This window comes from Mytilus trossulus, chromosome 4 (genome assembly GCF_036588685.1).
Source record: "Mytilus trossulus isolate FHL-02 chromosome 4, PNRI_Mtr1.1.1.hap1, whole genome shotgun sequence".
Lineage (NCBI taxonomy): Eukaryota > Metazoa > Mollusca > Bivalvia > Mytilida > Mytilidae > Mytilus > Mytilus trossulus.
The window spans coordinates 33,573,655-33,597,228 of NC_086376.1; the positions used below are offsets into that span (position 1 = coordinate 33,573,655).

Sequence of the window (23,574 nt, forward strand, 5' to 3'; positions counted from 1 at the left end):
TCGTTTAGAGATAGTCACATGTTAAACTATATTTTCGAAGGTAGAGAGAAAACGGCGGATAGCAAAAAGCATATTGACCGGCAAAAAGCATATCGCACGGTTATTTTTTAGAATATCCAAAAACCGATATACTTTGTGACGTAATGTAATGAATTTCAAGATATTGTTTAACGTTATATAACACATGATATCTTGTCATCGATTATTTGACCTTTTTTAAAATCTTTAAATACATAAGATGTAAAAAAAAAAAAAAAAAAAAAAGTAAATGAAATAACAACTTATATGTTGTTACTGTCAAGGAGATACTGGACAATGTAATATCTATAAAATTCCAATAATCCTAAATGACAATTTTGATACAAATATACGGAAATTAATAATATAACAAATATAGCCTTTGTATGAGGTCAATACAGGATATATCGACCCAAAGAAGTATATCGACCTCGGACTTCGTCCTCAGTCAATATACTTCTTTCAGGTCAATATATCCTTGTATCGACCTCATACAAAGGCTGTATTTGTATAATATCATATAATTGGTATAGAATATACTAATATTGTATCTTTGGCATTTAGTCACTTATATCATATAATTGGTATAGAATATACTGATATTGTATCTTTGGCATTTAGTCACTTATATCATATAATTGGTATAGAATATACTGATATTGTACCAGTAGCATAGAGAAACTTATATCCTATCCTTGGTATAGAATATACTGATATTGTATCTTTGGCATTGAGTAACTTATATCATATCCTTGGTATAGAATATACTGATATTGTATCTTTGGCATTGAGTAACTTATATCATATCATTGGTATAGAATATACTGATATTGTATCTTTGGCATTGAGTCCCTTATATCATATCATTGGTATAGAATATACTGATATTGTACCAGTAGCATAGAGAAACTTATATCCTATCCTTGGTATAGAATATACTGATATTGTATCTTTGGCATTGAGTAACTTATATCATATCCTTGATATAGAATATACTGATATTGTATCTTTGGCATTGAGTAACTTATATCATATCCTTGGCATAGAATTTACTGATATTGTAGCAGTGGCATTGAGTCACTTATATCATATCATTGGTATAAAATATACTGATATTTTCTCAGTAGCATAGAGTAACTTATATCCTATCCTTGGTATAGAATGTGCTGATATTATATCAATGGCATAGAGTTACTAATATCATATCCTTGGTATAGAATATATTGATATTTGATCAATGGCAACAGAGTAACTTATAACATATGATTGGTATATAATTTACTGATATTGTATCAGTGGCATTGAGTCACTTATATCATATCCTTGGTATAGAATAAACTGATATTTTATCAGTAGCATAGAGTAACTTATATCATATCATTGATATAGAATATACTGATCTTGTATCAGTGGCATAAAGTAGACCAAGGACATATATACGTCCCTGAGTAAACTGATGTATATCTTCGTCAAATAGTGTGATCTAATACTTGTACTATGTCAAATGCATGTAGTCAACTGCCATGATATCCCAGATATAAAGTAAACTGATATAATACCCCGACATAGCGTAAACTCATATTATATCCTCGATGATGGAGATTTCGATTCCTCTTTAATATATATTTCAGAATAAGGTGGTGGATTATCATAATTGTGTTAAACTCTATTATGGGAGGTGGGTCTGTTGGTTCTTGATTACTTAAACCTAAAAAGTAAAGATTGTAATATTTTTCACTGTATCACTCTTTATCATAATTTAATATATGATATTTACATTTACTATTTACTAGATGTACTATATGAACTTCATGTAAAATACTGTAGATTCTTCATGTTAATTTTTTTATGTGCATATAAATAAAGGCAACAGTAGTATACCGGTGTTCGAAATATATAAATCGATTGAGATGAAAAAAATCCGGGTTAGAAACTTAAACTGAAGGAAACGCATCAAATGTTAGAGAAAAACTACGACACAACAGAAACACAACATTAAAATGTTACACACACAGAAAAGAACTATAATATAACAATGCCAATTTTCTGACTTGGTACAGGATGTTTTAAGAAAAAAAAATGGTCGGTTGAACCTGAGTTTGTGGCATGCCAAAACTCCCGCTTAAATGGCAATGTTGAATATAACATTAAAATGACAATATTACATGACAGGATTACAATACAAATACATGGGAGAAAATATAGGACAGAGAAACACACGAATAATAGCTAACAAAAGGTATCAGATTTAAAATGTAATACGCTAGACGTGCGTTTCGTCCTCACAAGTCTAACCGGTGACGCTCAGATAAAAAAAAGTTTGAAAGCCAAAACAAGTAAAGTTGAAAAGCACTGAAGACCAAAAGTTCCAATAAGGTTGTGACTATTACGGTACGGTTTTCTGCCTGGGATAAGAACATCCTTATTTTTTGGAATAATTCATACTTTTAAAAACAGTAACTTTTATTAAATACCTATGTAATAGATATATCCTGGATGACCTAAATCGGAAAATAAAAAATATATTGTCTAATCTTGTATTTTCATAAATCTGCGAATCGAAGAGACATTTGAGACATTTTATTATACAGTGAATCGATAATAAATACTGCATGTATCCCCAGTTTAAATTCCATTGTAGCAACATTATTTACAAAAGTTTGATATATAAGTCAATGAAACTAAAACTTAGATATGTCTTTGTTATCATGTAAAATTATAGAAATTTGTGATGTGATTAAAATGTGATGTGGATAAACTTCACCAAAACAGCATCATAACTACACAACTAAAGAAGTAATATATATAGTGCAACACATAGTTTTCAACAACAGACAGGTTTCGTTATATAATTGGTCAAGCTCTAAATTGTACTGAGTATAATAAAATTAAGAAAGGAAATTGGGAATGTATCAAAGCGACAACAACCCGACCATAGAGCAGACAACAGCCGAATGCCACCAATGGGTCTTGTTTAAAATCTGCAAGTTGAGAACAATATTTTCATAGTTGTTCAGTTAAAAATTTCTTTTTTTAAATTACGCATATGGTCAAGATCAAATTTGATATTATAAATATGTCTGCCATAAATTTTCTTTTGTGTCGAGCAAACGTCTGGTGTACACAAGTTATCGCATCAGTAGTATGATTGTCTGTATCAATAAGGGCATGTTGATGTCTGTATTTGGCTACAAAGACTATTATAACGAACACTATAAAGCGAATATTGACGATTTGTATTGTTGCTCGAAGAAAGAAAGATTGATTGTCTAACTTATATCATACCATGGTTAGTATAGGCCGGCCAAAGAATAAGTAATTTTATACTTATTTTGAAGTCCATATTTATTGTTGATATAAAATAGATGCTTAGAATAGAACTTGAGTAATTAACATATCTACTGTTGATATGATATAATAGGAAATTATGTTAATTATAGTATAACTAATCGCCGTATTTGAATATCAAAAAATAAGACAACGCGTGACCGAACGACGCATGGATTAAAAGAGTTACGGCCCCTAACCAAGGTAACGGGTCTGCAGATAGCTCAAGAGAAATTGTGTATTTAGTTTATTTAGACATTCTTACTGGTTACAATAAGTATTCAAATAGGAACAAAAACACTCCCTTAGTGATTTATCACCAACTTTTCGAGAATTTATCTTGAAATATCACTATTGGTGAGTAAATTATGACCAAATCTGACATTCAAGAAAAAACCAATATGGCGTCGTATGCCGACGCTTTCAAAAACGGACCTAAATTTGACCAATCTGATGATTCTATACCCTCAGTTAAGCCAGTATTCATTGAAGAATCTGATGTATTTGGAGACATACCAAAACCACATTTAAAAAGTTTGTATCTGACAATTGATGAAATGTACAAAGCCATAGGTGCAGTAATACCTAGAAGATCAATCAAGGGTCTGCAAAGGATTAGAGGTCTATGGCGGATATACCTGGATACAGAAAAAGAAACAGAATGTTTACTTTCTGACGGGCTTGAGCTTCGGGGGAAATCTATATTCATATATTCTAGAAATCCCCGTGTTCGGTTTGAAGAAAATTCAACAGATGTTAAAATACGTGTGAAAGATGTACCACTCTCAGCGGATGATGGACAAATTTTGAGAGCGCTAGAGGGGTACAACTGCACAATTATTAAACACTTCAGGGAAAGATTTAGATTTGAATATCAAATCACCGACTGCCTGACAGGAGATCGAATTGTCATCTGTGAAGGCCCATTGGATAAGGCAATTCCCAAATCTATACCCATAGGGAAATACAGAGCCACAGTACTTTATAAAGGTCAACAGAATGACAATATCAAGTGTAATAAATGCATGGAAACTGGTCACAAAACCAGAGACTGCCAAAATGATTGGAAATGTAGAAGCTGTGGAGAATCAGGCCACAGACAGAACGAATGTACGAGTGATTTATCTTCGAATCATGATCATGAACAACAAAACTCTAGCGCACATGACGAACATCAAAATGATCATTGTGAAGCTTATGCACAACCTCAGATAGAGGAAAATGAAGATCCGGAGGCTACACAATCACCAGTCGACATAGTTGAAGCAATAGCAACAACATCTATTGAAGCAGAGCTGCAGCAATCTCAATCAATTCTAACAGGAATTGTCACTAACAATAGTGAACTGCACAATGATATTCCCAAAGCAGCTAGACCAAAAGTCATACCTGCTCGCAGAGAAAATATCAAACCTGCAAACACAGCGAACAAAGCTAATGGGATTCCAAACAAAAACTCCGATCAACAACAAATCACCAAATTCACAACTCTATCTTCGTCTCAACGCCAAAATCATGGTACCCCAGTGAAACCAACAACTACCAGTGGACTTGAAAAGTCACCAGTTACTCCTACAGAAAAACTGCATGATGGTGCAACAAATAACAGAACAAAACGATCAAGAACCTCGAAAAAAAAAATGTAATCTAAGTGTAATCAGCAGTAAATACTAGTGAAAACTGTTATATCGTATTAAATCCATTTTTATTATATATTATAAAAAAAAAATTAAAAAAAAATGCAGTTGTACATAATTATATTTGTTCTGTCTGTACATATTGAGCTGTTCATATTTTATCCATTTCTTATGAAGTTTCAACTTTTTGGAAGCCAATGTTCAGTGAAGACCAGTCAAAATCGGTCACCATCTTCTTATCCTAAAAATAAAGATAAGAATTGTTTAATCAAACACATTTTGGCAATAAAGCAAAAAATTAAAATCTTCAAGAAAACAATTTTACAATAAATTTTATTTGTCAATTATTCAAACCTAGAAATATTCAAAACCCAAAAGTTAAATTTTGTAAATGCAAATGTGGTTATAATGAAAGATTTAAACCAACATACCAGTACTATAAATACAAAAAATTTAACAAAACTGATTCTCAATCTTACTACTTTATATAACAAAATTGTTTTTATTTGTTATACATGTATGTGTATATGCAAGCATGAGTATATACAAATGTTTCTTTTTAAATATGTATTGAATATGTATTTCGAGTTGAAGTGCATATGTGTTTATATTTATTTGATTCCAGCAGACACTGAGTGTTCTCAAGTTATGATGTACATGTCATTGACTGTTTTTGAAGTCACAAGGATGACCCAAATAATGACCTTTGAGGTTATAGAAAACAACACATTTTTCTCATTTTTGAATGCAACTTGTATGTCTTCAATAAAAATTATTTACAAAGTTGATAAGTGTAAAACTTGTAATGATAACACAATTAACACCTTCAGTTACAAATGTAAAATAATTATAAGTATCTTGATCCTATTTATAATACAAAGAACAAGTCGATTAATAAATAAAAGTCCCTTTAAAAACAGGAATAGTGTTAAAAATAAAACACCTGGAAAAATGTCTATTTATAGTCTCAGTGAAGGTCAACTAAAATGTAACCTAATTATTAACAATACAAAGGGGATTTACCTAAGTTTACTGAAGCATAATGGATGTTACAAATAAATATTAAAAATACTCACCAACTATGGTATTAAACAAACATCTTCATATCTGTACAGTAAATTGTAAAGGATTACAGCAACCTGATAAAAGAAAAAGATTGATTGAATGGTCAAAAACCCAAAAATGTGACATTCTTCTTATGCAAGAAACACACTTTACAGATAACTTGACAAACCATTTAAATACTGAATTTGAAGGTAAACTCTTACTAAGTAATGGTTCAAGCAATTCAAGGGGAATTGCCATATGGCTGAAAAAAAAACTAAACTTTAAAATTATAGATGACTATAAAGATAATGAGGGAAGGCTATTGCTTATTAATATTGAAATAGATGACACTATTATAACAATAGCTAACATTTATGCGCCAAATAATCCAAAAAGCAGAAATATTTTTTTTAAAACTGTTCATGCTGTAATAGAAGAAAAAAGTTTGGGTCAACTTATCCTAGGAGGAGATTATAATGAAATATTATCCCATATTGATTCAAAAAGCAAATCTAAGCACCAAAAAAATTAAAAAAAATGCTCACAACTTAAATAAACTTATAAAGTCCCTTAAACTAAGTGATGTGTTGAGAAATAGAAATCCAAACAAAGTTCAATATACATGGAGTAGAAAAGATAGATCTGAGTCGACAAGAATAGACTATTTTTTAATTGCTCCTGAGGTATTCAAAAACTGTGTTTCGTGTGATATAAGACCAATAGTACTACAATACACAGATCACAACTGTGTTTCTTTAAAAATAAATTTAAGTAGAGGTCAAAAAGGAAGGGGATACTGGAAACTTAACAGTAGTGTACTTCAAAATGCAGACTACATTGAAATAATTAATAAGATAATAAAAAATTATAAAAACAAGGCAAAAACTAAAACTGAACTTGACATTCTATGGGACAATTTCAAAATTGAAGTTAGAGACCAGACAATCAACTATTGTAAAATAAAAGCTAAGAATAAAAAAGACCAAATCAGCAAGTTGGAAAAAATGTTAACGGAATTAAATATAATTATAGACAAATCATCATGCAATGATAAAAACAAAAGCAATTTAGTACAGAAAGTAGAAAATATAGAAAATGAAATAGGAAAACTCTATAATGAGAAAATAAAAGGTAATCGAATAAGGGCAAGGGTAAAATGGGTTGAAGAGGGAGAAAAAAATTCAGCATATTTTCTAGGGATGGAAAAATCTAGACAGAGTAGAAAAACAATAACCCAATTATATGATGACAAGGGTCAAGTTACAAGAGATCAAGACAAAATATTAGAATTAGAAGCAAATTATTATAAAAATTTGTACTCTACAAAAAATCCTGAGCTTGAAGAAACAAAAAAATATTTAGAATCTCTAAAAGAATATAAAAAATTAAATGACTCTGAAAGTAATACTTGTGAAGGGGAAATAACTGTTGATGAATGTACTGATGCAATTTTTAAAATGAAACTTAATAAAGCTCCTGGGCTTGATGGATTAAATGTTGAATTCTACAGAGCATTTTGGGAAGAATTAAAAACATTTATAGTCGCCACTTTTAATTATTGTTATGAAAAGGGAAAGTTATCAAACACTCAGAAAGTAGGTTTAATATCCTTAATTTATAAAAAAAATAACCCTCTTTCATTAGATAATTATAGACCTATAACTCTTTTAAATTATGATGCAAAATTACTCGCTTATGCATTAGCACAAAGATAATACAAGATGTTATAGATTACTCTGAAACTTTTAAAATAGATGGAGCAATCTTATTCCTTGACTTTACAAAAGCATTTGATTCATTAGAATGGAACTTCATGTTTGAGACTTTAAAGAAATTTGGCTTTAAAAATAATTTTATTAGGTGGGTTCAGACAATGTACTCAGATATGAAAGGATGCATTATTAATAACGGGTGGGTTTCTACTCGATTCAGTGCTTCTCGTGGAATCCGACAAGGATGTCCGCTATCATCGTTACTTTTTGTTCTAGCAGTAGAAGTAATGGCAATTAAGATAAGGGAAAATAAAAACTTAAAAGGGCTAGAAATAAAACTAGATGGTAAAAGTAATACTCTGAAAATTTGTCAACTAGCAGATGATACCACTTTATTTCTTCAATCAAAAAAAGATGTTACTCTTGCAATTAACTTAATAGAAATATTTGGTACTTTCTCAGGTTTAAAATTAAATAAAACAAAAACTGAAGGGATATGGCTAGGCCAATTGAAACACTGTCGTGATAAATGTGAAGATATAAATTGGTGTACTACACCTATTAAAAGTCTTGGAATTTATTTTGGGCATAATAAACAAGAATGTCAAAAATTAAATTTTGAAAAACAGCTTTTAAAATGTAAAAAAATAATAGCGGATTGGAGTAAAAGAAATCTTACTATTATAGGAAAGATAGTAATCATCAAATCACTTGTTTTGCCAAACCTAACATATATTGCATCAAACACTTTAATTCCTAAAGAAATGTTGCAAAATTTTAAAACTTTGATATATAATTTTATATGGAAAGGCAAAAAAGACAAAATAAAAAGATCCACACTTACAAAAGATTTTTTGGAAGGTGGGCTTAAAATGACAGACATTGATGTTTACATAAAATCATTGCATATCAATTGGATTCTAAAATTAAACGAAGATAAAAATGATAATTGGACAATCATTCCAAAATTTTATTTCAACAAATTAGGAAAAAATCTTCTTGTATTCAAAATGAATTTAAAGAGTATTAAAGACATTGATAAAAATAAGTTACAAAATATACCAGACTTCTACAAGCAACTAATTAAAGATTGGATTAGTGAAAAAGGAGGGAACACAAAAGATCCCAAAAGATTTTTTGAAATCAGAAAACAAGTTTTGTGGGGTAATGATAATATTAGGTTTAACAGAAAATGTCTAAACTTTGACGATTGGATAATAAGCGATATAATTAATATAAATGATATCATTGATGAACAAGGTAAAATCTCTGAAACTACAATCTTATCTAAGCTTAAATATAAACAAAATTGGATAAACCAAATATATATGTTAAAACAAGCTATACCAAAGAAGTGGAAATTAATTCTTTGTACTGAAGAATCCATCAAAACTAAAGTTAAAGTTGTTAACGACTTAAAAATTAGGTATACAACAATAACTCCATTAACAAGCACTAGAGAACTCTATAAAATATTCAAACTAAAAGAAAATCATGAAAAACCAAACGGTTTTCTTTTATGGGAAAAATTACTTGACAAAAATTTAAATAACAAGTTCAAAAATAACTTTGTTTTTATTTTTCAATATCTCACTGACAACAGATTGAAAATATTTAGATGGAAACTTATTCACTATATTCTGCCATGTAATGAACTATTAAAAAAGTGGAAAATTACTGAAGACAACTTATGTAAGCATTGTAAAGAAAAAGACAACTATGAACACTTTTTTGTCAACTGCTTATTTAATACAGACTTCCTAAAAATAGCAATGAAATTAATGAACTCCCTAGGTATAGACAAAAACATTTTAAGTCTTGAAAATCTAGTAATAGGGTACAAAATTGAAGACTCAGCATACTTTGAGATTAACTACAAATAAATTTATTGAAGATTATCAAAAAAATCAGAATTAAATCAGTTTTAAATGTCTGAATATTTCATTATAAAAGTACAAAACGTAAACACAATTGTTTTAAAATTGTTTACATGCCATATATGGTCATGTTTATTCACAGGTTAAATCATGCATGTCGGCATGTGTTACAAATATGTTTGTAATAATGTTCAACCATGCATAAGCAACGCAATGGTACATATTATTGTTTTATTCATAAACATAAAAGAAAAAACATGTGTAATCACGATTATTTAATAATTTATTCATAGTGTAGACAAATTGTGAATTGTGCACGCTAAAATGAATGATTTATAACTTGTGTAATACATATACACGACGACATACAATAGATTAGTAGAAATTTAAACAAAAATGGTATACTTACCAAATTTTATAAGTTAAATCCTGTTTATAAAAGAATATTAGACACACTCGGTAATGCGATAACGCACATGCTTGCCGAACTTTTTCTAAGCCCAATTTCTTTCAATGGAACACGGATCATTCGATAAAATCGATAACGGAAATAGTTCCGGAAAATTTAAGATATAAAAAAAAAAAGACAAGAAATTTTTTAACAAAGATCTGTATGTGTATTCACAATATTTATTTAATATATTTGTGAAATCAATTATAACTATAGATACTAATATTATGAATAAGTTATATCTTACCAAATAGTGTTTCCCTAAACTATTAGGTAAACTAACAAGAGGGATACTAAGTTACAAGCTGTAAACTTGGTAAATTGTAACAGCAAATTTGAAATAAAGATATTTATTACGTTTAAAAAAACAAAAACAAAAAAAAAAGAGTTTAATCCATAGCGGCGTTCGGTCACAAGTTGTCTTATGTTTGATATTCAAATACGGCGATTAGTTATACTTTTTATTACATTGTCAAATTGCTTTTTTTTATGAAATAAATGTAGAAAATGTAAGGAACTATATGTTTTTCCTACGCATGTTTTGTTTCGACGTTATCGACGTCTTGACAACGGATATTGTTGTATGACGTCAGAGAGTGAAATAACCACGTTTATTTCACATGTGAAATTATCGGTTTTTATCTAACTGGGAAATCAATGTAATTCATTGCAACCAATGTAATAAACTCTGTATACATAGGTAATTGAAAGGTGAACTTTAAAGGTTGTGCTCTTAAAGGACCAGTGATAATCATGGGATACTGATTAATTTTATTGAAGCAGTTATTATTAAAGAGGGTAGAAAATATGACCAATTTTAGTTATTGATGAAGCTTTAAACAACGATATCAACTAGTCCATTTCAGCGCATCATACTTTTTAAAAGAATAAAGTAATCAAGAAATCGTGTTGTGTTTTGTATAATTGCAATGATTCTTTGTACAAAAAAAGAATTTGTTACAGCTGAATTAAGCAAACACGGGTTAAAGAAGAAATAATGATTAATGATCGAATAATGTTCTGGCAGAAATGTATTGATAATATATGTGAGACAAGATATTAGGTAGATCAAACTTTTATTTTCATGCAATGCCGGCCTTGAAAACATGAATGATAAATAATTGACGCTAATGAGTTATACGCAGAATTGACAATGTCCTAACACTCTCCTGTTTCCATTTCAAGCTATGTCGGGATTTGTAATCAACCAGATAAAATAATTATATACTTGTCATTATAAATTAAAAAATCTACATAAATTAAACATAGATGAAATATGTTATAACAGTACCAATTATGGGCAAATCAGTACAATGATTAGCAATAAAGGCACTTTAATAAAAAAGTTTTATGAACACAAATCAAATCATAATAGATTAAAAAAGTTAAAGATAACTCAGGATATATATTTCAAATTATTTTATAACAAGATTTTTTCCATCAATGCGATCATTTTGTTCAAAACAAAGTGCAATCTATTGTCATTCTTTTCAATATATATATAAAAAGAAGATGTGGTATTATTGCTAATGAGAAAACTCGCCACAATTAACAACTATACGTCACCGTACGGCGATTACATATAGATGTTGAAAAAAAGTAAGATGACAAATTTATCAGTATTTTGTTGGTCCTCCTGCTGGATAATGTTGCTGGCCTACATTAGCTTGTGGATATGGAGGTGGTGGATACTGTTGTTGGTTGGAGTATCCTTGTTGTGGAGCAGGATAACCAGTATTTGGAGGAGGGGCATACGGAGGAGGAGATGCCGGACCAGTTGGATATCCAGGATTGGCGAATCCTGAAATATATGACACATCTTCATTATACTTTTATCCATTATAGCTAAATAATGTAACTTATTTCAGTAACAAAATTGATATGAATAAAGAATGTTTCATTTGTTTTAACTTGCTAAACATATAAAAATAAGAGGGCGTTTTTGTGACATTCGTAATATTAACGTGACGACGGCTAGTAGAAATTTTATCTTCTAAAATATGTAATCAATTATTATAGTTGTTTTCTTTTCTTCTAAAACAATACTAAAAAGGTTCATAAGAAGATACCAATACCTTCTGATACATATTCCGTATTAACTTCACAAATAATACATGATAGTCTTGAAGTATAGAATCTAGGATATGATATTGCCTATCATCTAAATTAAATGTTATAGTGTTCTTGCATTTGTATTTGTCTTTGTAATTGATTACACCAATTTGATGAAAATGTAATTAAAATGAGAGGGTAAGCGCTATTAAACCCGGTTTAATCCACCATTTTCTACATTTAAAAATGCATGTACCAAGTCTGGAATATGACAGTTTTTGATGCGTTTTGTTATTTAGTTTTTGCCCTGTAATTATGTACTTTCCGAATTGATTTTCCCCTAAGTTTAGTATTTTTGTGATTTTTGTGTACTGTCATATTCCTGACTTGGTACAGGCATTTTCATATACAGCAATTAATATACAGCAAGACCTCCATTAAAAGTTCAAGTGATAATTATGATGTATTCGCATTCAAATCTTTCAATGTTATTGATAGGGTTTTCACAACAACTGTTTCAATTCCTTTATCTCTTTCAATTATTTAAATAGGGTAATCCAAAAACAGTTTCAGTTCCTATGTACCATAACAAAAAAGTCAATAAACATTCTCTTACCTCCCATTTGTTGTGAACCAGACTGGGTTATGACAGAGGTAGCCTGAGTTGGAGAGCCATATGTTGTTATTGACCTTGCATACACACGTCGTCTGCAGACCACCCCAAAGATAACAATTAAAACAACAAAGAAAATAGCTCCTGCCACTGTGCCGCCGATTGTTCCAGTATAACTATAATCTGTTGACATAGACAAAAATACTTACGCTTAATTTAAAAAGGTTTAACCAGAGTTTGTTTACTTAAATTGCAAGTAGGTAACTGGTGTATTGTTACAAATCGTCTTTGTTTAACACCAACAAGAAGAAGGTATCCCAGTTGGTTGCTGATTGCAATCGTTATCGCCAGCAGTACATACTATACTTACATTTTCAATGTTTATTTCATTATATTGACACACAGGTAATTGGAATTGGTAGATTTGTTTTCAAAATGTAGAGTTTTACTAAATTTAAAACATGCCAATACGAGATTATCTTTCCATGGTGTACTAAATATTGTTAGGCTTCCGTTTGGTTGTGTGACTGATTTTATTTGTATTCATTCCTCTGGTTGCTCAATATTTACTTTGAATGTTCTTAATGAAGCGCATTTTAAGTAAAGAAAATGTACGTTATTTTATCTGAGCGTCATTGATGAGTCTTATGTAGACGAAATGCGCGTCTGGCGTACTAAATTATAAGCCTGGTATCTTTGATAAATATTTATACGACTAGGTCGAAGCCACTGGTGGCGGACGTTTCATCAGCCCAGTAGTCAGCACTTTGGCGTTGACATAAATATCAACGACGTGGTCATTTTTATAAATTTCTGTTTACAAACCTTTTAATTTTTCGTCAAACTAAGGTTTTTCTTATCCCAGGCATAGGTTACCTTAGCCGTATTTGGCACAAATTTTTGAATGTTTGATCCGCAATGCACATCAATTTGTACTTGTTTGGCTTTATTACTATGTTAAAATGAGCGTCACTGATGAGTCTTATGTAGACGAGACCCTGTTACCTTTGATAACTATAAATATGAGACGAAATAGTTATCAAAAGTACCAGGATTATAATTTTATACGCCAGACGCGCGTTTCGTCTACATAAGACTCATCAGTGACGCTCAGATCAAAATAGTTAAAAAGCCAAACAAATACAAAGTTGAAGAGCATTGAAGACCCAAAATTCCAAAAAGTTGTGCCAAATACGGCTAAGGTAATCTACTCCTGGGGTAAGAAAATCCTTAGTTTTTCGAATAATTCAAAGTTTTGTAAACAGAAAATTTATAAAAATGACCATATAATTGATATTCATGTCAACACCGAAGTGCTGACTACTGGGCTGGTGATACCCTCGGGGACGAAACGTCCAAGCCTGATTTTTCATTAGTCCTTTGATAGATGGTGCTTCGATGTTTAATAAAATTTGATTTAATATATCATATGTTTTTTTAGAACTCGTTAACTCCTTAAAAGTCGTTAAAAGATAATAATAATAATAATGATAAATAAAGCAAAATATTTTTTAAAAGACCAGTGTCTTCAAGCTAACTGAAACGCTTGTTCTACTGGATATCTAGATCACTTTTTAAGGTGGTACCTAACACTACAGGGAGATAACTCTGTAAAGTCAGCTTAACGTTTAATTACGTTGTGTTGTTAAAGAAATATGAAGCTTCTCAATGATCAAAATTGGTGTTTGTCAAACTGCTATATAACCAGTGTAATTTTTCTGACCAAACGGTTGGTTCAAAATTTTTGATTTTTTTATATTTTTGTTAAAGGGTCAAAGTAAATACTTTGACAAACTTTTTATGAAAATTAAACGAGCCAAACTAATTTCAGTGAAAGTGTTGGGTACCACCTTAATATACAACTTATTAGAAATGTAAATAAGCTTTATAATTACAGGTATATGTCTTCACAGCTGTGACATCTAATATTATCTGGTCTTGGATCGAATTGGTAAGAGATCCTGTAATGAGCTCAATGTCAACATAATCGTCTTGGTCTGAACACCATTGAAATGTTGGATCACCATCATACTCTGTATACGTCTGTAATAATTGTTGATGAAAACATGAAGTTACAAAATACAAAACAAGTTATAAGATAAAGCAATGATAGTTTTAAAATATATCTTTTATGCAAATGACAAAATCGGTCAACAGTCAAAAAGAAAATATGCTTGTCACTTGTTAATGTTGAATCACACAAGTCAGAAATCTCGTAGGTTATGTAGGCTTTTTTGGCATCTCAGCGTATATTGTTTTCAAATAATATTGTGTGCAGCAAATCTTTGGTATACTCTTATTCATTCATGTGTTAACTAAAAGTTGAAGTTGACATATTAGAGTATAAAGCAATGTATTGCTTGTTCTTGGATGTCTTTGTCTTTTCGATTGTTTTAAAGGTATTTTAATTGTCTTATTGACATAACTTCAAATCTGGTTATATATATATATACGTATATGGAGAAAATGACTAAATATATGACACTTGACGCTTGAATTTAGAAAGTAAATAAAAAAATCAAAAATTTACAGTTTTGCATTTTCGTGTGCATGATGGTTTTAAGTGGTATTTAGGTTTTACATTTTACATGTATTTGTTAAAATTGTAGGGTTAAAAATAAGATAAACATTTACCTTTCAAAAGAATAAATGTGATAAATGTTTTTTTGAAAGGCTTTATATGCTTATAGTATACTAACTTTTGATTTGGACACATATTTATCCCAATTAAAAAAACCACCACTAACGATATATTTTTATACCTTTTGAATTAATGTAGAAAGAATGGTACTTTCACTGTAATATATATATATATGTATATACCTTTTGAATGAATGTAGGAAGAATGATATTTCAACTGTAATATTATGTTATTCAAGTCTCAGACAGGGTATATATATATACTGTGCCATTCCCGGCTTAGGGGATATAAGTATATACCCTTTCTGAGACCTGAATTACACATATATTACGGATTACCCCTAGCCTGGGATCCGGCCCAATCTAGCTGCGCGTCGTAAGGGCCAGGTGGGGAACAAATACCATGTGATCGATTCAGTGCCAGTTGACTCTGAATATAAAGTGAGGCTGAATAAATATTTGCATAAATTTTAATGTTTGATGTAAACCAGCACAATAGACAACTTTCGAGTTCATCCGTCACCGGAAAAATCTCGTCAATTATACGCGCCTTTATCGCAGTCATCTGTGCGTTTAGGGGCGGCGTCACTTCCTTACAAGGTTGAGCGAGTGGTTGGAAAATTATAATTCTATATTGTACGAATTATTCGGCAAATTGAATTCTAAAAATAGACAATCAACACTGCTGTCATTAGGGAATTGTCAGCAAGTACCTACAGAGCAACCATTATTTCTAGTTTATCCTGCACAAAAACGATCACTAAGACGCTTGATGAACGTAAATAGTGCAGGGATACAGGCGAGCCCCTCTATCTGGTAAATGACGTCATAAAGGCGTGCATAATTGACGAGTTTTTGCCGGTGACGGATGAACTCGAAAGTGGTCTATTGGATTCCAATTGACACCTTCGACATGTGAAATCTTAAACTTTTAACTTTCTCACCAGGCGATTGCTGATAAGAATTAACCCTTTTCTACTTACTAATTATCATCATACTACTAATTAGATATGATAACACTATACATCAATTCATAAAGAAAAATAATTACAGTCTAATTTTTACTAATTGATGTTAAACAAGAATTTATTGGATACAGATGTAAAACAAACATTGAGGACAAAATTAGTATTAACCAATCATTGACAGGCAGTACATTGATACACGCCTGGCTATACTGACAGGATTAGCCAGGAATCCAGGCTAGGATTACCCCTGACTTAATGTTATTTTCCAGTGCAGGTATTTGTTGACAACACATATATTGAAAAACCCAACCTGATATGTTCAGCATACGTGAAGGATTTTCTAATTTGCTGTGAACATAATTTTATCGTGTATGTTATAATTTATAATAACACTTTTAACATTAAATTTAAGAATTAAAAGTGTAAATTGCGTGATTTTGTATCAAAAATGTATTATTGACTGAAGCACGTCATTATTTTCCCTCTGTGAGCCTCTGATAGTCTGATAGCTTTTGACTACGTCACATAGTAACCGGTGTTATGATGACGTTTTTGAGGTTCCAATTGGGGATAAAAACGTCGTATATACCCAGGCAGTTTCCTGAATATATACTGATATCTCTGTGGTGTTATCAAATCACAAACCTCGACACATTTGTAATCCGTAATATATATGTATATATCTTTTGAATGAGTGTAAAAAAAGAGTACTTCCACTGTATTATATGTATATACCTTTTGAATGTATGTAGAAAGAATGCTACTTCCACTGTAATATTTCAGAGTAACACCAGCATCCTTAACATTCCATATTGTTGCTCTTATACATATTTTATATTTATCAAGATCGTCACTATAACCGTGAAATGATACTCTACATCCACTGAAGTGACTGTATCCATTCCATGACATTTGGTACGAATGATCTTCAGTTACATCATAGATCGACGAACATGCTCCAAAACCCACTGGAATTTGTAATCATAATCATTTGTTGTTAAAGGATTATGAAAATGTAAACTAATTTCTCTAAAATTCAAATATGATACACAAAATAGTGATGGTAAAAATAAAAAAAAGATGTGATTGCTTATGACACATGTAGCTATCCACTAGATATCAAATGTCATTCTTCTTTGTTTAGGACGATGTATCAAAAGGCTTTGTTGATAAATATCCCGAATCCACTTCAAAAATGATACACGATGGTTTAAAAGTATAGATTATGGGTACTGATATTGTTATCAGTTAAAAAAAACGTGTTATAATATTCTTTTTATTTTTACTTTTTAATATTACTTTTACTATTTAGTCTGGTTGATATATATGACGTGACTCTGTATTTATAAATTCCGTCATTGTGTTATTGTTCGATGATAAATATTGTATTTTGTCTAATTTTTGCTTATGTGCTTCTTTTATACATATATCGTAGCTCTATTCTTATACACCCTCTCATTGTGTAATTGTACTATTGTAAAACACATTGTAATTGGCTAATTGTTCGTTGTCTATATGCCTTTTTGTGCTTCTTTGTTTCATATTTGTATGTTTTACAGTGATAAAGATTAAAACAAAGTGTTGACTAGTGTACCGCTATTTTTGACATTTTTAACAATAATGTTAGTTTTTTTTGTTCACACATTGTCAGTATTATGGATTATGATGCGACTGTTATGCAAGTGAGAGGTTTGGCTAGCTAAAAAGCCAGGTTAAATCTACCAAATTCAGAAAATGTTCCAAGCCAGTCTGTTGTTATCCATTATGATGTGTTTGAGCTTTTAGTATTGACATTTGATTAGGGACTTTCCTTTTTAGTTTTTTTGTGATTTTGATTTTAAACAAAATTCAAATCTATTGACGTATTACTGTTCTTTAGCAGACTATTTCCTCTTAGTCATATGGCTTAGAATTGTGATACTTGAAGGGGCTTATCCATATACCGTTATTTGTAATTTACTTTGTTTTTCGAACGCAATCGCATTCAACTTTTAAAAGGATAATGTATTTGTTATCACTTCAAAATGAAGATTTTCATCTAAGGGAAAACTTATACAAACATTATGCGTAGTCCCTTACCAGAATCATACCACGCCATTACATAGTCTGCACTGTTGAAAACAGCTAACAGGATTAAAACTACTTTCATCGTCAAAGTTGATTTCTACAAAAATGACAGAAAATAGAACATTAGTTTTTTTTATTATCGTGTTAACTCAATTCAATTTATTTGATATGTATAATATTCTGGCAATTGATACAAAGAGCAGAATAATATACGACTGTGCCATCCGCCCTCAAACGGTAGAAAAAAGAACCAAGTTTGTCGGATGAGTAAGATACATTTGGCGATTTAAGGAATAAAGGGACCAAATAGTTTCTCACGCATTTAGTTATTCTAAACTATTTGCTCAACTAACTTACACGTGGCTCTACAGCCTTTTACCAAACACTGATATTCAGTCAGTTTGTAATGTCCGAAACAAATTTGGCCGGAAAAATCTTTCTTACAAGATTCAAACCCTGTTAGGAGTAGTTCCTTTTAGTTTTGATGATCATACTTGCTATGTTTAATATGTAACTTAAAATATGTTGTCAGTGGACCTCTATGCTATTGGACAAATTCAGTTTGGTCTAAATGAAATTATAAAGAAGATAGATTATTTACGAATGATCTGCTTCATATAGATATTAAGAAATCGACAAAGAGTTATAAATGAAGCCTATTACAGCTAAAGAGATTATTCATTTTTCAGATTGTGAACCTTCCATTTGCATGCAACTGGACATTCCAGTAGTTGCTCCTGCATATGAATTATCCCAGTTGATGCAATATTCAAAGGCTTGTGTGTTTTTTTTATTTCCCTTGATAGATGATTGCTTCTATCAAGAAACAACATATAATAAAGCAATGATTCTGAATGTAAACTGAACGACATCCCGTCCAAAGTTTAACAATTACTTTGTGTATGCATTACTGATGACTAATGAATTTTCCACTTAAAAGTAACAATCCTGTCCCCTATTCATCGATTGTTACATAAACAATGCGACTAACTTGCTATAAATAAACTCATCATAGATACCAGGACTAAATTTTACACTAGACGCGCGTTTTGTCTACAAAATACTCATCAGTGACGCTCGAATCCCAAAAAGTAAAAAAAAAAAAAAAAAAAAAAAAAAAGAAAGCTAAATAAAGTACGAAGTTGAAGAGTATTGAGATCCAAAATTCCTTAAAGTGTTGCCAAATACAGCTACGGTAAAATATGCCTGAGGTAGAAAAGCCTTAGTACTTAGAAAAAAATCCAAATTTTGTAAACAGTCAATAATTTGTAAATATAACAATATCAATGATAATTCATGTCAGCACAAAAATGGCTGACTACTGGGCTAGTGATACCATTGGGAAAATAAATCTTTACCAGCATTGGCATCGACCCAGTGGTTGTAAATAAACTCATCATAGATACCAATACTAAATTTTATATATACACCAGACGCGCGTTTCGTCTACAAAAAATCGCCGGTTTTTGTTGGAGTTGATTTAATCTTTAGTTTTATATGTAGTGTATTGTGGACTTATCTTTGTTTTCTGAAGATTTCTTTTTGCTATGGTTTTGACTGCATTTTCTTCTGCTATTGCTTTCCAATTTTCCTCTCTAGTATATTTCCCTCGATATTGCAAACACTGAACAACTTTAGGCTTCCCTAGTGTTATTGATTGTACATATATTTACTTTTATATCATCTTTTCTTCTTGGCCTCGAATTGGCACACACATGGCCATTAGATTAGACGTTGATTTTCCTGTTTAAATTTGTTTACGCTTGTCATTTTGGATACCGTTATAGCTTGCTGTTCGGTGTACGCCAATTCTCCGTGTCGACGGTCGTACTGTTCACCTTTAAGATATTTGTAACTTTAATCGAGCATTGTCTCATTGGCACTCAAACCACACGTTATTATTTCTCCTTGGCCTCGAATTGGCACACACATGGCCATACGATAAGACGTTGATTTTCCTGATTAAATTTGTATACGCTTGTCATTTTGAATACCGTTATAGCTTGCTGTTCGGTTTAAGCCAATGCTCAGTGTCGACGGCCGTACTGTTCACCTTTAAGATATGTGTAACTTGGATCGATTATTGTCTCATTGGCACTCAAATCACACTTTATTATTTCTATTAAAACCTTTTTTTCAAAAATTTACTTTATATAAAGACAACAGTAGTATATACCGCTGATCTAAAGTCATTTATCGATTGAGAAAAAACACTAAAAAACGAGTAAAAAACATCAATTATAATAGGAGGAAGACAACGGAACATCAGAAACTCTGTAGTGCAACAAAACAAACGCCAGCATTCAAAGAAACGGAGCATTTGATAACAACTGCCATATATCTGACCAAGAACAGGCCATTTTAAGAACAATGATAGCTGGATCCGTGACTGTTTAACAATAAAATTATTTTGGGCAAATCTATGTTTTGACGATTTTGTTTACTATTCTGCTTAGTCCTGTTTTGTTTTGTTTATTGGGCGATTGTCAAGTGTTCATTATAAATAGATAAAGGTTATTCTAAAGCATGTGTCATGCGCACTGGTCTCATTCTGATTGTTTTCACTTTTATATTGTCATGTGATAAACACTAAGTCTTCCTTTGTATAACATGATACTTTTTTTTATTGTAACTTTCAATCCTCAATTTTATAACTGTTCTTAAACTAAAGTTGCAACTCCCACAAGCTAATTCAAACTTTGGACGATTTTAGTCTAAATTTATATATTATTAGTAAACACAAATTCGTTATTGATCCTCCCATATACCAGGGTACAAAAAGCAAAATTTTTAGTACAAACAGGCGGTAATCTGAAATTCCTCTGATATATATAGTTATCAAAGGTACCAGGATTATAATTATAATATACACATATAATTCGAGTCTTTTTCTTCAATATCAATAGGGCAATCTCTACTGGTGAAAAAAAGGGAAATTTTAAAAGGAAAATTAACATTGACTTACCACTATAGATATATATGAAAAGATATCGAAACACAGATAGCCTACTTCATATTAGCGAATGGGAAATATTTAACACTTTAGATGTTGATAATTGTGTAATTAACTGATATTGTTTCACAACCTGGACTTTATCTTTGTGTGATTCTATGTACCACGAGATGTTAAACCTCACAGATAACTTCTGATAAACTTTTCGATTATACAGGTTATTATTACGAATTGGGTTTTCCTTAAACGACTAGCCAAAATAACCGTGGTTGCAGCACTTCTTTGAATTTGAAATTCATTTGATAACCGTTGCATCAGTAGCTTCCGCGTCTGCAGCAATGCCTTTTAAAAATATCATGATATGGAATACAAGGTCAAAATATCTTTTAGATATTTACTTTAAATGCAAGAGATTCTATATTGTTGCTTCAAAGAACTAGTACTGGAAGTAGAGAAATGAGAAAATTCAAGTCATCCCTTTTGTCGTTAATCTTAGTTGTGAACTGGTCCTCATTTTTAATGTCTATATCTTATTATATGGTGCTAATGAGAGGGGAGAAGATACCAAAGAGATAATAAAACTCATATTAAAGTCGAACACAAGCTGGCAAAAGCATGGCAAAAATATACCGAAAAACTACCAAACAACATTATAAGGAAGACATTATGAATGACAATAAACTTGGCAACACGAAAACCTATTCAATCGATGCGATGACCATAGAAATAAACCTCACAGACAAATATAGGAATAATTCGAGAAGATCAGCACAGTTGGTTATTTTTGGAATTCCGAATGCTTTTTTGTAAAACATGTAAAGTTAACATAACAAATATATTGTCAATATAAATATAAAGTATTTTGATGATGTCAGTTTAAGAAAAATAAGTGATTAAATAACCAACAGTTCCGGATTTTTTTTAAATCCCCGAAATAATAATACATTTTATAAGATAATTAGAAAATATTGCTAGGGACTTTTTTGTTTGCCGAAAATAAATGATATTTTCACAGATACACAGAAGCTAGTGCTGGAATCAGTGCAGTAATTTAAACTGTGTTGAAGTGCTCACATAACAAAATGCTTTGTAAAGTAACAAGCCGATAAATATTTTCTGAATTCCAGAGGACAATTGTCACGTGATTATCATACCATCATTGAACGAACATTTCAATTTTCGGGGAGGGAGAAGTTAAGCATAGGAGGAAATTAATATCAGGGTCTGGAAACAACTAAAAGTATTTAACACTGCATTTAAAAGGATGAAACGGAATATACTGTACAACTAAATGCAGTAAATTATTAATAATGTGTACACAATTCTAGTTTCGTCCAGTTCAATATTACAATTTGAATGAATACTTATACATGGTGTAAAATTTACAACGACAACAACTCGTATAATAGTGTTTTTCAACTTTTAGTTTACACTCTGATAATCTGCTATATAACTGATACTATATTATTGTCGTTGATTTCAACTCATAACATAAGCGCGGCTTTGTGTATAACTGATATATATATATAGTATATCGTCGTCATAAAGTAAACTGATATTGTGTCTTTGGCATAGAGTAAACTGATATTGTGTCTTTGGCATAGAGTAAACTGATATTGTGTCTTTTGCATAGAGTAAACTGATATTGTGTCTTTGGCATAGAGTAAACTGATATTGTGTCTTTGGCATAGAGTAAATTTGTGTCTTTGGCATAGAGTAAACTGATATTGTGTCTTTGGCATAGAGTAAACTGATATTGTGTCTTTGGCATAGAGTAAACTGATATTGTGTCATTGGCATAGAGTAAACTGATATTGTGTCTTTGGCATAGAGTAAACTGATATTGTGTCTTTGGCATAGAGTAAACTGATATTGTGTCTTTGGCATAGAGTAAACTGATATTGTGTCTTTGGCATAGAGTAAACTGATATTGTGTCTTTGACATAGAGTAAACTGATATTGTGTCTTTGGCATAGAGTAAACTGATATTGTGTCTTTGGCATAGAGTAAACTGATATTGTGTCTTTGGCATAGAGTAAACTGATATTGTGTCTTTGACATAGAGTAAACTGATATTGTGTCTTTGACATAGAGTAAACTGATATTGTGTCTTTGGCATAAAGTAAACTGATATTGTGTCTTTGACATAGAGTAAACTGATATTGTGTCTTTGACATAGAGTAAACTGATATTGTGTCTTTGGCATAGAGTA

The 23,574-nt window shown here is 30.9% G+C and overlaps 1 protein-coding gene across 2 annotated transcripts in view; it reads right to left on the reverse strand.

The window, feature by feature from the left end:
* Positions 1-23,025, reverse strand: part of LOC134715156 (uncharacterized) — a 35,086-nt gene extending 12,061 nt beyond the window's left edge. The window contains exons 1-6 of one of the 2 annotated variants that reach the window (XM_063577119.1): positions 21,375-23,009; positions 18,422-18,506; positions 17,078-17,310; positions 14,630-14,777; positions 12,738-12,917; positions 11,487-11,870 (exon numbers count right to left, since the gene is read on the reverse strand). In XM_063577119.1, the coding sequence (XP_063433189.1) occupies positions 11,686-11,870; positions 12,738-12,917; positions 14,630-14,777; positions 17,078-17,310; positions 18,422-18,491 (816 nt within the window). In that variant the 5' untranslated portion in view covers positions 18,492-18,506; positions 21,375-23,009 and the 3' untranslated portion in view covers positions 11,487-11,685. Of the gene's footprint in view, positions 1-11,486; positions 11,871-12,737; positions 12,918-14,629; positions 14,778-17,077; positions 17,311-18,421; positions 18,507-21,374 lie in introns of those variants that run through there. The other variant, XM_063577118.1, reaches the window with a different exon arrangement.
* Positions 23,026-23,574: the final 549 nt, after the last annotated feature.